This window comes from Salvia splendens, chromosome 4 (assembly GCF_004379255.2).
Source record: "Salvia splendens isolate huo1 chromosome 4, SspV2, whole genome shotgun sequence".
NCBI lineage: Eukaryota > Viridiplantae > Streptophyta > Magnoliopsida > Lamiales > Lamiaceae > Salvia > Salvia splendens.
In genome coordinates, this window is record NC_056035.1 from 7487515 (window position 1) to 7502841 (window position 15327).

The 15327-nt window shown below is 37.7% G+C and overlaps 2 protein-coding genes across 2 annotated transcripts; both read left to right on the top strand.

Moving 5' to 3' along the window:
- The first annotated feature begins 6011 nt into the window (after window positions 1-6011).
- LOC121798283 (probable transcriptional regulator SLK2) lies at window positions 6012-11691 on the top strand. The gene is made up of 10 exons (XM_042197200.1): window positions 6012-6149; window positions 6626-7573; window positions 7762-7895; window positions 8088-8136; window positions 8303-8517; window positions 8613-8681; window positions 9430-9530; window positions 9645-9738; window positions 9821-9890; window positions 10595-11691. The coding sequence occupies exons 2-10, from the start codon at window positions 6763-6765 to the stop codon at window positions 11416-11418; spliced, it is 2367 nt and encodes a 788-aa protein (XP_042053134.1). The 5' UTR covers window positions 6012-6149; window positions 6626-6762; the 3' UTR covers window positions 11419-11691.
- A 727-nt stretch (window positions 11692-12418) lies between these two features.
- On the top strand, window positions 12419-14699 carry LOC121800243. Its single transcript, XM_042199818.1, has 2 exons — window positions 12419-13886; window positions 14422-14699. The coding sequence occupies exons 1-2, from the start codon at window positions 12766-12768 to the stop codon at window positions 14489-14491; spliced, it is 1191 nt and encodes a 396-aa protein (XP_042055752.1). The 5' UTR covers window positions 12419-12765; the 3' UTR covers window positions 14492-14699.
- Window positions 14700-15327: the final 628 nt, after the last annotated feature.

Sequence of the window (15327 nt, forward strand, 5' to 3'; positions counted from 1 at the left end):
TCTGGAGCGGAATTCCTAATCCACTTCTCCTACTCCACTCCTACACCACACTCATATCAAAATAAAATAATTCACCATCACTTATTAAAATTATAATATTATTTTATTTTATTGTGAGTAGGTGGAGTCGGAATGGAGTAGGAGGAGTGAAGTAGAAGATCCAAAGTGATTTCGTTTAGGGAGAAAAACGATAAATATTTTATTTAATTTATTCTCCTTAATAATTATAATACTCTTGAACATATTTATAATATATGTGAGATAAAAAAAAAGTTCTGCAATAAATTCGAAAAACAAATCAAATTGTAACTACTATGAAAATCAAATCAAATCAAATCGTAAAAGTATAACAATAAATCATAAAATAAGCAAAATAATTATACGGAGAATATCAGCTCACTTCTAGAATAAAATAAAAGTTTAAGTCCCTATCAACTCCCCACAATTGAAAACCACATTGCCCTCAAGGTGGAAGTTAGAAAAATAATCTTCCATCTCATTATCGTTGTTTTGATCATTGTTTGCAATCATATTGCATCATTGAGCTGACGTGAGACTTCTTTAGTAACATAACCAATGACGACGACAAAGAGTTTTGGGCAATGTAATTTCGGAGGAAATTTAGTTTCCACCATAGCCACTGTCTTGTCCTTTGCTTGTGGCAATTCGTCGTCATTCTTGACCGTCTCTTAGATGATGGGATCAAACTTGACGTTGGTTTTTTGCTAAATACGTAATTACATCTATCATTTTATTGAGAATTTGAGTCATCTGGCTGAAGATGATGACAGATGGATCAAATTACCGATACACAGCTTCCAAAAATTCTTAGAATGAACAATCAAGATTCGAGCTTCGATAGTAGTGGAACCATTCAAATACTAGATGGTCAAAAAATATCCCAATGAAGAACAACCGATTGGTCTCCGATAACTCGAAATAATCAAAATATTCTTTACTATCTAAAGTCCATCTTACTAGGTTAATACCAAGGAACCAAGGGGCACGAGGGGAGCTTGAGAGCATGACAGAGATGATGGAGAAGAGTAAATCAATGAAAGCGCCAATTAATAGGAATTAATATGAGATTATTTCCTAACAAGCCATTATTTGTGTAGAAAAGAGAGTTTGACGTGAATTTGGTAGGAAAAAGAAAGAAAAACCTTGTTGAAGTTCTAGGGGTGATCTCCGCCATACCCGTGAAAGCGAATAATTTGTGCTCCCTCCGTCCCACTCTAAGTGATACATTTTTCTTTTTATTATGTCCCACTCTAACTGATTCATTTCTAAATATAGAAACATCATTCTTATTATTTTTTCCGCTCTCTTACTTTATTCTCTCCACTTTACTCACAAAACTACACTACATAAAATCTCATGCCGAATTAGAAATGCTCCACTTAGAATGGAACGGAGGGAGCATTACTCAATGAATAAAGATCTACATTGACTTTCAATTATATGGTAAATCAAATAAAATCATGAAAGACAAAATGGAGATTATTGTGATGCTATCTTGGACAAGATTTGATAAATCGAGGGCCCTATCAACTCCACCACAGACGAAAATCATCTTGTCCTCAAGGTAGCGTGTAATGAATAAAGCCATATCTCTCTCGGATATTTCTTCAAGTACCTTAGACGCTGCTTTAATTTGACCAGACTTTGGCTAGCCGAAACCTTTCCACCTATCATGAATATGTTCAATTTCCTGCTCTCATAGCATCTTGGTTCATGTTGGTGACATCATCAAGAGGTGAGATCGAGCGTCCATCAGCTGCAAGCACTATTAACCAATGGTGTGTGGTTGGTTGTTCCCTTCGAAACAATTTACATATATCAAAACTAAACAAATTTTTGTGTCTTTGGACAAAACTCCATATAAGTTGGGTTAGGGGTGGACTCTTATGATGGATTTATGATTTGTGTGAAATCAAAAGAAAAAGGAACACATAGTGTGGTGCATCCACAGAAAACTCATTAAGAAGGAGATCCTTTGGTTCACCTATCTCAAAGGCAGCGGGCTGTTGGACCGAGGGAACAGAAAGAGCGATGTCATCATCGGGAACAACATCGTTGCTGCAAACATCGTCATCAACAAAAACAATGTAGCTGGGAACGACCATTGTTTTTTTCCCCAAATGGTTTTTTGTTCATTTGTGTCGTTGGCTCCATGTTGATGACGCCATCCTTTGTGATATCAAGTGTTGTATTGACATCGAGATTGAAGGAACAAAGATGGAGCATACTCTTCAACAAGTGAGATCGTGGGACTATCGCCAACAAGCTTGGTTAAATCATCGGTAAAGTCAGCCCTTTGAAGGCGCATTAACACGGACCGGGGTTCATGGACTCGATTATTAAAGTTTGTGTGTCAATTGTCTCCACAAGATTCTTCATGGCAATTATTAGATTTATCAAAGTGATGGGGAACACCAACCATATCTTAGTCGATTCCATGATTGAAATTCTAGAGTGAAAATCTAAATTGCGTTAATTGGAACACAATGAAAACACCAATTTGTAAAGAGAATTAATTAACGTGAGCTTTGTAGAGAGAAAATAGAATAACCCTAGTTGAAGGTCTAGGGCGCTTTCTGCCTGAACCGTGAATTAGAATAATTTGTGTTTTATTTTGCAATAAATAAAGAACTACATTGACTTCCAATTTATAAAATACGAACTAGACTTTATAAATATAAAAATTACCTAAAAATAGTTGACTAAAATAAAAAATATGCCTGTCTTGTGATGTGATTTAATAGATCGTGGTCCTATCAAGGTATGTTAGAAAATATGAAAATAACTTAATAAGTATATTAAAAATAATCTGTTGCACAATAAAGTTTATAACTATACCTTGATAGAAAATATGAAAATAACTTAATATATTAAAAATAATCTCTTGCACAATAAAGTTTATAACTAGAAATAGATTATTTTTTATCAACATATCAAAATAATAAGAGTACATGACGATGAGTTTAATAAAGAAAGGAGACAAAACAGAGGTAGAAAACAAAATTTGCATTGTCGGTTGTTAGTTATTAATCAATTAAAAGTTGTTAATGATTTCAAGTTTTCAACCTATATTTTACCGCGGAATGTCGCTGACGGGATACATCATTACTGGCAGATATTTTAATCATTATATAAATGTAATTATGACATATTATAGATGAATTTAAACATCCCTTTCAGAAACAAATGTACATCTAAGAAAATACTCCAAAGTCCATGCCTCCATGGTCCAATTATGTGTATTTTTGGTCTGTTCAACAAGAGAAAGAAATAAAAAGAAGAAGAAGAAGAAACCGACTAGAAAATTATTAATGTGAAAATATAAGTTATATTTCAAATTAAATTCATAGAGCACAGATACGGTAACAAAACTACAGTACTACTATTAAATAGGCAATACAAATAATATTGTCAGTAGCCAAAAAGCCTAATAAATAAACAGAATCTAAAGTCTTCGAATGTTTTTGTAATGGTATTTCATTCTTTAATTAATTGTATGCTATCTGTTGATAATAATGAATAACTAATTGACAATAAAGTGTTGTAAATTAAAATATCGTCCAAAAGTAATTGCTACATTCTTTTTATTCACGTTTTGAGAAAATGGTAAATTAAGTAAAATAAAAGAAAGATAATGTAACTAAGATCATTCTTTATATTATTTTTTCTTTTATTTTATTCTTTCTTAATTTTAAGTACTCCTTATTTATTGTTATTTTTTTAAACTGAGAGTAAAGAAGAAGTGACTCAATTACACTGGAGGGAAGAAGTACTAATTAATAATTATCACATAAAATTACCTATTTAAATGAATCAATATCGTTCCCGCCTTATACTAATTGAAAGGTATGCACCAATTGTAATCTTATACGTACATCATTAAGAGTTTAATTAAATTATAACTATGGCTTATTAAATCGCGATTATGTTCAGTACTAGAGCACAATTGTACATTATTAAATTCTAACTATTATTCCAAATATGAAATAACTAATTAAGGTTTGGATAAAAAATTTCACGATGCTAGTATAAGTTTAGATGATAATAATAGGAGTAATTGAAGTTGAAAAGCTGAAATCCTATAACATCTCATCCACCGACACTACCGTCGGTTGCAGAATTATTTACTTGCCAACTTTGGAAACTATTGTTACATCATTTACTATTTCAGGTGAGGCGTATAATATTCTTTTAGAAGAAATAATATACTCCCTCTGTTTCACCATGGTTGAGACGAAACTTTTCGGCACAGAGTTTAAGAACGGAATGTTGAGTGTGTTGAATAAATAGATAAGATAAGATAAGTAAGAGAGAGAAAAAGGTGGAGAGAATAAAGTAGAGAGAAAAAAAGTAAGAAAGAGAAAATAATTACTATATATAGAAATGACTCAACTATGAAGAAACTTCTCGAAATGGAAAAATGACTCAACTATGAAGAAACGAAGGGAGTATGAAACAAACTTTATACTGCCGGTATTTATTTTATTTTGGTCACTTTTTTTGTTCCTTTACTAAATAAATAAAATATGTTCCAATATCTTATTGTCTATAATAGTGCACGAGAAAAATAAATGCATAACTAAATTAAGTTTCAAAATTAATTGTCTATAGTACTACTACATCATATACACAAATTTGGTGATTAATGAAAAACATAGTACTTGTATATTGGAGTTCAACTGTGCCTTTTTTTTTAATTTTATTTTATCAATCTTGTCGATTTCAGTTCTACCTTCTAGCATATTTAACCAACCTGTTTGAATGAGATTTGGATGTAATAGATAACAATGTTTCACTCACGAGGAAAATAGTAACTACTTCTCCAACCTTTACGTTTAAATTTAAGTAAGAAGCCTAGACTAAGTGATAACTGAGGAACCAACAGACACTCGTAAAGGACATATTTTGAGTGTGTGCGCTAGGGTATATTACAGACATTATAGTAATGTATTGTACCTGTGATGTAATTTACAAAAATTTTAAATGCGATTAATAGTTAAACTCCTTTATTTTATGGTATTATTAGTGTTTTTAAGAATAATTTTTACTAGTAAATTGTAATGTGGCTTTAAATTATGCATTACCTAATTTAATTTATTTTAATTGTGTTCTTATTAATGTTTATCAAATGGTTCCCAAATTAAATTTAAATGTAGACCAATTTTAGAGCAATATTTGGTGGGGTGGGTGGGTTTTATTAGAGCTTATTTTTAGGTGGGGGGTGTGGGTTTTATTAGAGCTTATATTTGGTGGGGTGTGTGGGTTTAATTCAACACAAATTTGTTGCTGGGTTGAAAATGACCTTAGCCCAAACTCAAAGTGGGATAAGCCCGAATGTGGATTGATTGATGGGCCTTAACCGTTTCTTAAAGCAGGATCCGAAAAAATATATGGGCCTCCTAATAACAATTGATGTTATGTGGCTTTTAATTCAAGAAATCGATTGATAATTTGATACAAAGATCGAATTAATATTTGGAAGTATTAACGAGGAATTCTAGTGTTTGAGATGTAAAATGTAAAACAATTCCCCATTAATAAATTTTGTGTGTATGGAAAGCATGCGTTGAAAATGATGCGCTAAATAAATAACAAAAGGTGAAGCATTTTGTCTAATGTCCAATATGTTTGTAGGTAATAGTAGTATACTAGTAATAACAATATGCTTCGTGCAGTGTTCTAACATTTACAATTAAATACAGTACTCTTTTAACAAATGTGGTTTTCTTTTTCCATTTATTTTCATACTCATATAGGACATTTATTGAAAGATATTTTAAGGAAACCAAATTAAATACAATACTCATAGCTAAATAAAAATTTGTAGGTCTGCTTGTACAGAACATTATGATATACTCATATACGACTGGTTGTGAATGCATCCAAATTTCGTTTTTAGCTCTAATGACATCCAATGACATATTGCCGCGTATTCCTACGACAAATTGTTTGACACGTGTATCTTACCGCCTGCAACCGGTGATTCATGATTTTCGACTGGCTGCAGCCGATAATTCTCCCTTTTGTTTCCCGCAAGGTAGCTGCTGAGCTGAGCACCGATCACCAGCTCAACTTGCTTTCCCTTTCTACTATGTGAAAACTCTCTCTATATATATCAGAAATCAGAAGTAAGTTTTTAGAAATTTCTAAGGTGAACATTTCTAGGTGCAGATCTCTGAATTTTGTTGCCTTCCCGAAGCTGGATTGATTGTGAATTGTTGATCTCTGGTTATAATCTGTCTCGTCCGAGGTTAAGCTTAATATGGAGTAGTTTTATCTAATAAATATTGTTGCGTGAGGAACCCGAATTAATTAACTTAAAATTCTCCTTTGCTTTTCTGATTGGAATTCCTGGGCTGTAAGGTGGGTTTGCTGTTGTAGCTCAGTTGAGTGCGGAATCAGTTGGTGCTTTTACTTTTAAGATGTGTGTAAATTTATGTTGAAGTTCAGGGTTTGGAAATTAGGGTATGGTTTTATCTTTTATGGGTGTGTAGTCAAGGTGGCTGTGGCGAAGTTTCCGTTTGTTGTGTAGATGGCTTGTTACTCATGTTCCGTGCTACTTTTAGCTGTATTTGTTGTATACTGATACTCTGCTTGCTGACAGCTGCAAAACAAACCATTTTGAGATTCCTTGGTTGAGTGGGTTACCGCTGAAAAAACTGGCATATATGATGGCCGGATATGTGTGAATTGTTGTTAGCCTCTAATTTATAAGTACTCGAACTCAGATCCCTGTCACGGATGGTGCCTTCAAAGGTGGCAGGAGGAACGGCACAATCGTCTTCAAGCTCGGGAATTTTCTTTCAAGGGGATGGGCGGGGCCAGATTCCAGGAAATTCCCAGTTCAGTTCAAGCTCTCTACCTGGGCGTGCACATGCACAAACAGGCCCCTTTTCTAGCTCTGGCCCCAGTGTTGGGGCAAGTTCTTTGGTTACTGATGCCAACTCAGGACTTCAAAGAAGTGCTAGTGTTAATACAGAATCTTACATGCGCTTGCCTGCCTCGCCCATGTCATTCTCATCTAATAATATTAGCATCTCAGGCTCTTCTGTCATGGATGGATCCTCAGTTGTACACCAAAGCTCTAATCAAGATCATGGAGTTTCCAGTGCCACGTCTTTGCCACGCATGGGGCAAATTCAATTTCCTGGTGGTGCAAGGATGCGAAATTCTTTTGCCCAGGACCAAACTGCTATGTCTCAGCTACAGAAAAAACCCCGTTTGGATATCAAGCAGGAAGATATTGTACAACAACAGGTTTTGCAACAGCTATTGCAGAGACAAGATTCCATGCATTTACAGAACTCTAATCCTCAATTGCAAGGGTTGATCCAGCAACAGAGATTAAGGCAGCAGCAAGAGCAACAGATTCTACAGGCTATGCCACCACTGCAGCGGGCTCAGCTATTGCAGCAACAGCAGCAGTTGCAGTTAAGCCAGCAGCTTCATATGCAGGGAATGCCATCTGGAACTGCAGTTAAACGGCCTTATGATGGTGGTGTATGCTCGCGTCGTTTAATGCAATATTTGTATCATCAAAGACAACGTCCTACTGTGAGAACTTTAATCCCATTTGATTACATATGGCGGACCATGTATTTTAGTTGTCTACTGTTCTCCTATTCGTATTGATATACAGGTCTCATGTCATTGCTAGTTGATTTAAAAAATTTCATCTTTTTTGACCTGTGTCAGAAGCCTTGTACATACCCTGTTATGATGGCTGGACTTACTTGCTTCCTTTCAATCCTATTGCCTATTGGAGAAAATTTGTGGCAGAGTATTACTCTCCACGGGCGAAGAAGAGATGGTGTCTATCCTTGTATAATAATGTTGGGCACCATTCACTTGGGGTGTTTCCACAGGCTGCAATGGTATTGTTTTTTTATTATAATTCTGTTGACTATTTTGTTATTGGCCTACAAAGAAACACAGCATCCCCATGAAATGAAATTCATGTACTTCCTATTTTCTGTCTGTGACCTATTCCTGTGCCTGCTTCTGCTATTCTGTCTTTTGGTGTCCTTCAAAGCTGATCATGAAATTTGTTTGCTTTTGTTCCACAGGATGCATGGCAATGTGACATTTGTGGCTCAAAATCTGGAAGGGGGTTTGGTGCGTGTTAATCGCAACCTGTAGATGTTGCTTGAGTTAATTAATTGTTAAAATAATATTCTACCCATATCATACACCATCTAACATGCATAGTTGGCTAACTAACTTGTGAGTGAGATAACTTTTACCGCTCTGAAAATTTGGCCTGCTTTTGTGGTTTTATCAGAGGCAACTTTTGAAGTGCTCCCTAGACTCAATGAGATCAAATTTGCCAGTGGTGTAATCGATGAGCTTCTATTCCTCGACTTGCCTCGTGAGTGTAGATTCCCTTCGGGAGTAATGATGCTTGAGTATGCAAAGGCAGTTCAAGAAAGTGTATATGAGCAACTTCACGTGGTTCGTGAGGGTCATCTTCGCATTTTTTTCACTCCTGATTTAAAGGTAAACTGCAATATTAGTTGACTTGAAAGTTTGGTTGGGATTTATTGTTCTTGTTTTCAATTTGATTAACACTTACCTCACCAAAACTTTTTTAGATTTTGTCTTGGGAGTTTTGTGCACGGCATCATGAAGAACTTCTTCCACGTCGGGTTGTTGCGCTGCAGGTAGACATCTTTTGATTGAGTTTACATGGGCTGAGCCCTACAGTCTTGTTGCCAGCAGAAGACAACATATTTACCTAATCTTCTATAATAAGTAATACTCCGTCCCAACTCCCACGCCCCCTCACGTTTGGGAGGGAATGACACATAGGGGATGACACATCGGACTTCCATCACGTGGGTAGGCAAGAGAAGAGATAAATCCATCATCGACTTGGGCCTGCTCTGATACTATATTAGAAATGAGCCACTCACCCTTTAAAAGGCCTTATAAGAGGGAGAGTTATCCACACTTATATAGAGGAGCTAAGATCATCACCAAGTCGATATGGGACAAGAATTAAGAGTTTTAACAATAATAACAGTGATAAGTGGGTTTGTTACTAGCTCATGAGTTGTGCACAATCTTTTACACGTCTCTTGTGCATCATGTTGTATGTACTTGAATCCTGTACTACAGTGATGACCTGTTTAATTATTAAAGTGTTTTGAAATTGCAATACCATTATGGCAATTAGTTTCATCTCCCACACATTTCAACAGTACTCACTTGGGTATTTGCTATGCTATAGCAGCAAGTTCATTCATCTTGAATTTTCATGTCATCTAACATCTCAATGAGTTGTTCGACATTGTTGTGCACTCTTGAGAATAGAGAGAAACAGTATACATTTAACTTATAGAAAAGATCTTGCATGAGGACAGTGTTACATTTAGATCATGGAGCTTATAGGACAAAAATCTGCTGCAGGTTAATCAATTGCTCCAGGTTGCCCAGAAATGTCAGAGCACATTATCTGAGAGTGGGGCAGACAATGTTTCTCAGCCAGATTTACAGGCAAACAGTGCTATGTGAGTCAAAATTAAGGACTTTGATTGGTGTAGATTTCTTTCATCTTGGTCTGGTGGTACTGACTTCCATATGGGATTGTGCTTGGGTACTAATTTAATGCTACATTATTGCAGGGTGTTAGCAGCTGGGCGCCAACTTGCTATAAGTGTGGAGTTACAGTCACTAAATGATCTCGGCTTCTCCAAAAGATATGTCCGTTGCCTACAGGCATGTCTTAACCATTACATACCACTTTTTAAGGCTAACAATCCCTTTCATCCAGTTTTTTATATTTGTCTTCTGTTAGCAGATAGCTGATGTTGTGAATAGCATAAAAGATTTGATGGATTTTTGCAGAGACCAGAAGAAAGGACCTATAGGTAAGGACATATATATATATATATAGGGTCCTGTTAGGTTGAGATTTTTTAGCTTAATTGAGAATTGAGATGCATTTTCAGTCACTCATCCACAACATTTTCGAAATGTCAACTGCAAGTAGATTATGTCAACTCAGGGTATTATTGTCAATAGCTTGCACATCAAATGTCAATAGCCTGCTCATCAAATGTCAACAACTTATAGTTGACATTACATGTGTATAGTTGACATGAATTGTATATGTAGTTGACATTATATGTGTGTAGTTGACATGAATTGTATATGAAGTTGACAAAAAAATAAAAAAATTCAAAAAAAAATTAAAAAAAATTAAAATTTTTAAAAAAATATTTATGGAATAAAATGTACCATGAAATTACCATTCTGCCATTTCATAATTAATTAATCTAAAAATATTTTCTATGTGGCAAATTCTAGACCACTCATTTAATAAAAATGTGTGGCTGATAATGCATCTCAATTCTCAATTAGGTTAAAAAAACTCAATTGATCACAACCCTATATGTATATTCATGTATGCCTATCCTGTGTAGTTGTAACAAATTTCTTAGTAGTAACGTTTATGTGCATGCCATTCTCTGTGTTATAATGTTGACATTGTTGCCTAATACCAGATTTACTAGCTTAAACCCATGTAAGATTGAATAGTCATTTGGCGATCACCAATGCATTCTCTTTGCAGAGGGCTTGAACAGTTTCCCCATATGTTCTTCTGCACCCCGGGTCCAGATGCATGAAACACATCAGATGGGAGGCCTTCAGTGTCTTCCAACTGATCAGAACACACTCAACAAGCTCATGGCATTGCATCCCGGGCTCAATAGCAATAGCCAACCTGCGGGGAGTCGTGGAGGAGCTTTGACTGGATCGACACATGGTGGTCTTGCAATGAATGACTACCAAAATTTGCTGATGAGGCAGAACTCAATGAACTCAGCTAATAGTGTAAATCAGTATGACGGCTCTTCTCCCTTCAATACTTCCAGTCATCCTCCGCGCACAACTCCAGGGTCTTCAGGCGCTTTGGCGGGAATGTTTCAGAATCCGCAGATGAGTGGCTTTTCTAGTAGCCAAGCACCACAACAACATCAAAGAAAGCAAAGTCAGCCTCTGCTTTCTCAAAACAACCAAACATTACACCATCAGATGATTCATCAGTTTCTACATGATATGAACAAAAAGAATAATGAGGGAGCAGCCATGCAGCAGACCTACTCCATTCAAATTCCTGGTGGGGTTGGCATCAGAAATTCTCCACCAACATCCGCAGCTGGGAATGCTCAAGCACAGCCACCAAGCAGAAGCAATAGTTTAAAAGCGGGTTCATTCAACAGTGAATCTACGGCATCTGTTGGTCATATGGGATATGGCCAGAAATCAGCATATATTCCAGAGAGCCTTCATTCTTCTGCTGAGATGGTTCCAGACATTGCCCACCAATTCATCGAAAATGGCTTTTTTAACAATGATCTCGATGAAAGCATGAACTTCAGTTGGAAGGGATAACCTTTCATTTATGTGTATACATTACGTATGTGTTTGTGTAGGCTGGTTTTACTTTAGTTTTTTTTCTTTTGGATGTTCCTTGATCCTGTAGAGCTTGCTCGTTCCAGTCTGAGGTGTTTGTTTGGCTTATGGTTTTCTTACAAAGGCCTTTGGCTAATGTAGACCGATGATACGAATCAGTATCATTTTTGTTGGTGTAAGAATTTCTACCTGTGTCTGCATGGACAGAAGAATTATTATTCTCGTCTTTTTAATGGTTTTCATTTGGCTTTATTTCGCATAGCGTTGTTTAATATTTTTGATTATCATTGACTGATTGAACCTAATGAGAAACGAACACGCCAAAAATTCAAGAAGTCGAAGATGAGATAATGAACTGAGAGATGGTCTGAATTATGAGGATGCATAAAAGGCAGTGCATCTGAGATTGGGGAAACTGGAGAAGGTGTTAATGATATAAAGATTAAGCCATAAACAACCTCAAGTTAGAGGAACACATTCATGTATACACATGGTGTAGGTTGGGAGGGTGCAGTTCGCGTTTGGAGCAAAAAGGCTTCCTTACCCATGCATCCACAGCTTTTGACATGGCTGCTCATTCCCTGGGCTCATAAATGCATCTTCTATATCTAGAAACTTACTTAGTGCTTGTAATATTTTGAGGCCGGGCGGGCACTGGATCCTCTCCAGCCCGGCCTCAACACATGATCTAATACATGCTGATCCAGTATTTACACTCTACAGGGACATATCTATCTCTTTTATTTTGTCTTTCTATCAAAAATATAGTCTCCACATATTAATCCTAAATTATTTGTATATTCTGCTAATTTTATTTTGTTAGTTGTGTGTTGCTTGATACTCCTAGTTCCAAAATCAAAAGGCACAGATGTGATGACACATAGATTGCAATTAGGTTGGCCATGCAAAAGTTGAGCAATTCTTATGTCTATAAATATATTACAAGGATTGGAGGTAGAAAAGAGAAACATAAGTGCATTGCAATCTGTTGGAGAAGATCTCGGAGGATCACGAAGAATCGACTCCCAATTACGGAAGATCACGGAAGATGTGCAGGAATATACCCTGCCAAACATAGAAGATACCAATTAATGTAAATTTATTATTTTCCTTGTATAGCTTACCTTAGGCATATATAATAGTACCTTATGTATGACAATTCAATATGAATGAATAAGATCTTTTCCTCTCTACCGATCTCAAACCTAGTTTGACATGGCATCCGAGCAGGTTAGATGTCGGCTCAGAGAAATCTCATCATAGCCGAAGAAATACCAATCCCGACCCTTTCTAGCCAAGAAACCAGAATAACCAATCCTACAGAAAATGTCAGATACAGTCGAAAACAAAATTGATCCAGAACAACCATCAAGATTGAAGAATAGTAAGAATGTCATTGTGGCGTTCAAACTCGACGGGAAAAATTACCCGCTGTGGTCGAGACTTATGAAAGTCAAGATAGGCGGCCGAGGTGCATATTCGCACATCCGAAAAGAACCCCCAGAGCCAGGGAGCAAGGGGTACGATGATTGGGAGGAGGACGATTTGGTGGTATTCTCGTGGATCGTCGACAACATTGAAGATGAAATTATCGCCGATTTCGCTCACCATCAAACATCCAAGGCACTGTGGGATAGTCTCGCCGTGACGTTCGAGAACAAGGCGGACAAATACCTAATATACGACCTGGAGGAGAAAATTATAACGATTAAGCAGGGAAATATGGACTTGGAGACGTATTACCGAAGGATCCATGGGTTATGGATCAATGTTGACCGCTGCCAGAAGAAGCCAATCACATGTTGTGATAAGGGGGTCGACCAATACCGAATCCACTTGAACGAGAAACGGTTGTTCAAGTTCCTGGCCGGGCTAAACCCAGAGTATGATTCGATCAAGAGGGACATCCTCAAGGAGGAGCCTTACCCATCAGTAGAGTCGGCTTATGGGTGGGTAAAGACGGAGGCGGCTCGACGACAGATCATGGCACCGACATCGTCTTCCCCAAACCCCGAAACCGTCAGCGTGAATACCGGGGATACATCATCTGGGGATAGCATCGGGAGTGGGTTGGCTGCACAAAGCCAACGTCCAGCATATCGGAGTGGAGGACCACCGCGCCCCACCGCTACCGGCCGACCGGGAAACCGACCAGACAAATCAGGGCTGTGGTGCACTCACTGCCAGAAACCCAAACACACGTATGAGACGTGTTTTAAACGGCTAGGTTACCCCGAATGGTGGGAGGAGAGGCAGAAGATAAGGGCGGTGAAAATCGCGGTCGGAATCGCCGAAGACGATCAACCCCGAAATCAGAACGGAGGGCGTGGGGGAACAACCCAGAATGGACCCACGGTGAGCACAGAGGTCTCAACCGGCGGCGGCGGCAGCATCAGGGGGGGCCGGAAATTTTGCTGGAAGAGAGGGGACGGCGCCGGACAAATGAGGTATTGGGCTTGGTTATACACCAAGCCCTAGCAACTCTCTCTATTTAGATAATCCTCCCCTCAATTTTCGAAAATTAGACATTCAACCCCATTGTTTGCAAGGCAGACCCCAAGACTGTTCTAATTTATGTTTTGGCCCATATCTTGCTGAAAATTCCGAAATTAGCCCATATATTTGTGAATATGTAACAAAAAACCCCTTTGCTCCCTTAGGAAAAATGCCCATTGTATTCCATGTAAACACGGGAACGAATATGACGAAGGGATGAATTTTTTACTGTGGGGCCACTGACACTATGACCCCAAACCGAAGTGATTTTATTAGCATGAGTAGAATTACTAAAACCTATATTAAAACCGCCAATGGGGAATTGATTACAGTTGAAGGGTCGGGTACTATAGAATTTCTCCCACACTCCGTCTCCAAAACTGCTTATATGTTCCGACCTTATCTCAGTGTTTGATGTCAATTAGTTATGTGACAAAGGAATTGAACTGTACTCTTCTGATGCATCCCACTTTCTGCATTCTACAGGATATTCAGACGAAGAGGATACTTGGGCATGTCACTGAGCACTGTGGACTCTACTACGTGGACGAGATAGCTCAACATGGTAGTGCAATGCTGGCTCACGGATCCACGAGACAAGAAATTTGGCTGTGGCACCGAAGACTAGGACATCCTTCCCCTGGTTATTTTAAATTACTTTTTCCAAACCTTTCTATTCCTGCGGATTTTTTTTGTGAGACTTGTGTTTTGGCAAAAAGCCATCGACAATCGTTTAAACCTCAAACACTCGTATGCAATCTATGTTTTCGTTGGTTCACTCTGATGTGTGGGGTCCGGCACCTTTTGCCGAGGGGAATGGTTTCCGTTACTTTATTATATTTGTTGATGATTGCACATGAATGATTTGGATCTATTTTATGAAGCATAAATCTGAGGTTGTTGATAAGTTCGTTTTGTTTTGTAAAATGGTTCAACCCCAATTTCATACCTCGATCAAAATCCTTTGATCCGATAACGGGAGGGAATTTATCAATAGCCCCATGACTCAGTTTTTCCAAAACCAGGGAATGGTTCATCAAAATTCTTGTGCGTATACACCAGAACAGAATGGGGCAGCCGAACGAAAAAATAGGACAATCCTAGAAATCGCCTGAGCCCTAATGATTGAATCAAAAGTTCCACAACATTTTTGGCCCGAAGCCATAGCCACTTCCGTCTATCTTATGAACCGTTTACCCACGAAAATACTAAACAAAAAAACCCCCTTGATATACTATCCTCCCAGTCCAACATCCCTCAACACCTGAACCTTCAACCAAAAGTCTTTGGATGCACTGTCTACTTCCATATTGTTGAACATGAGAGGACCAAGTTATCCCCATGTGCTACCAAATGTGTCTTTGTGGGGTACGGGGTAAACCAAAAGGGCTA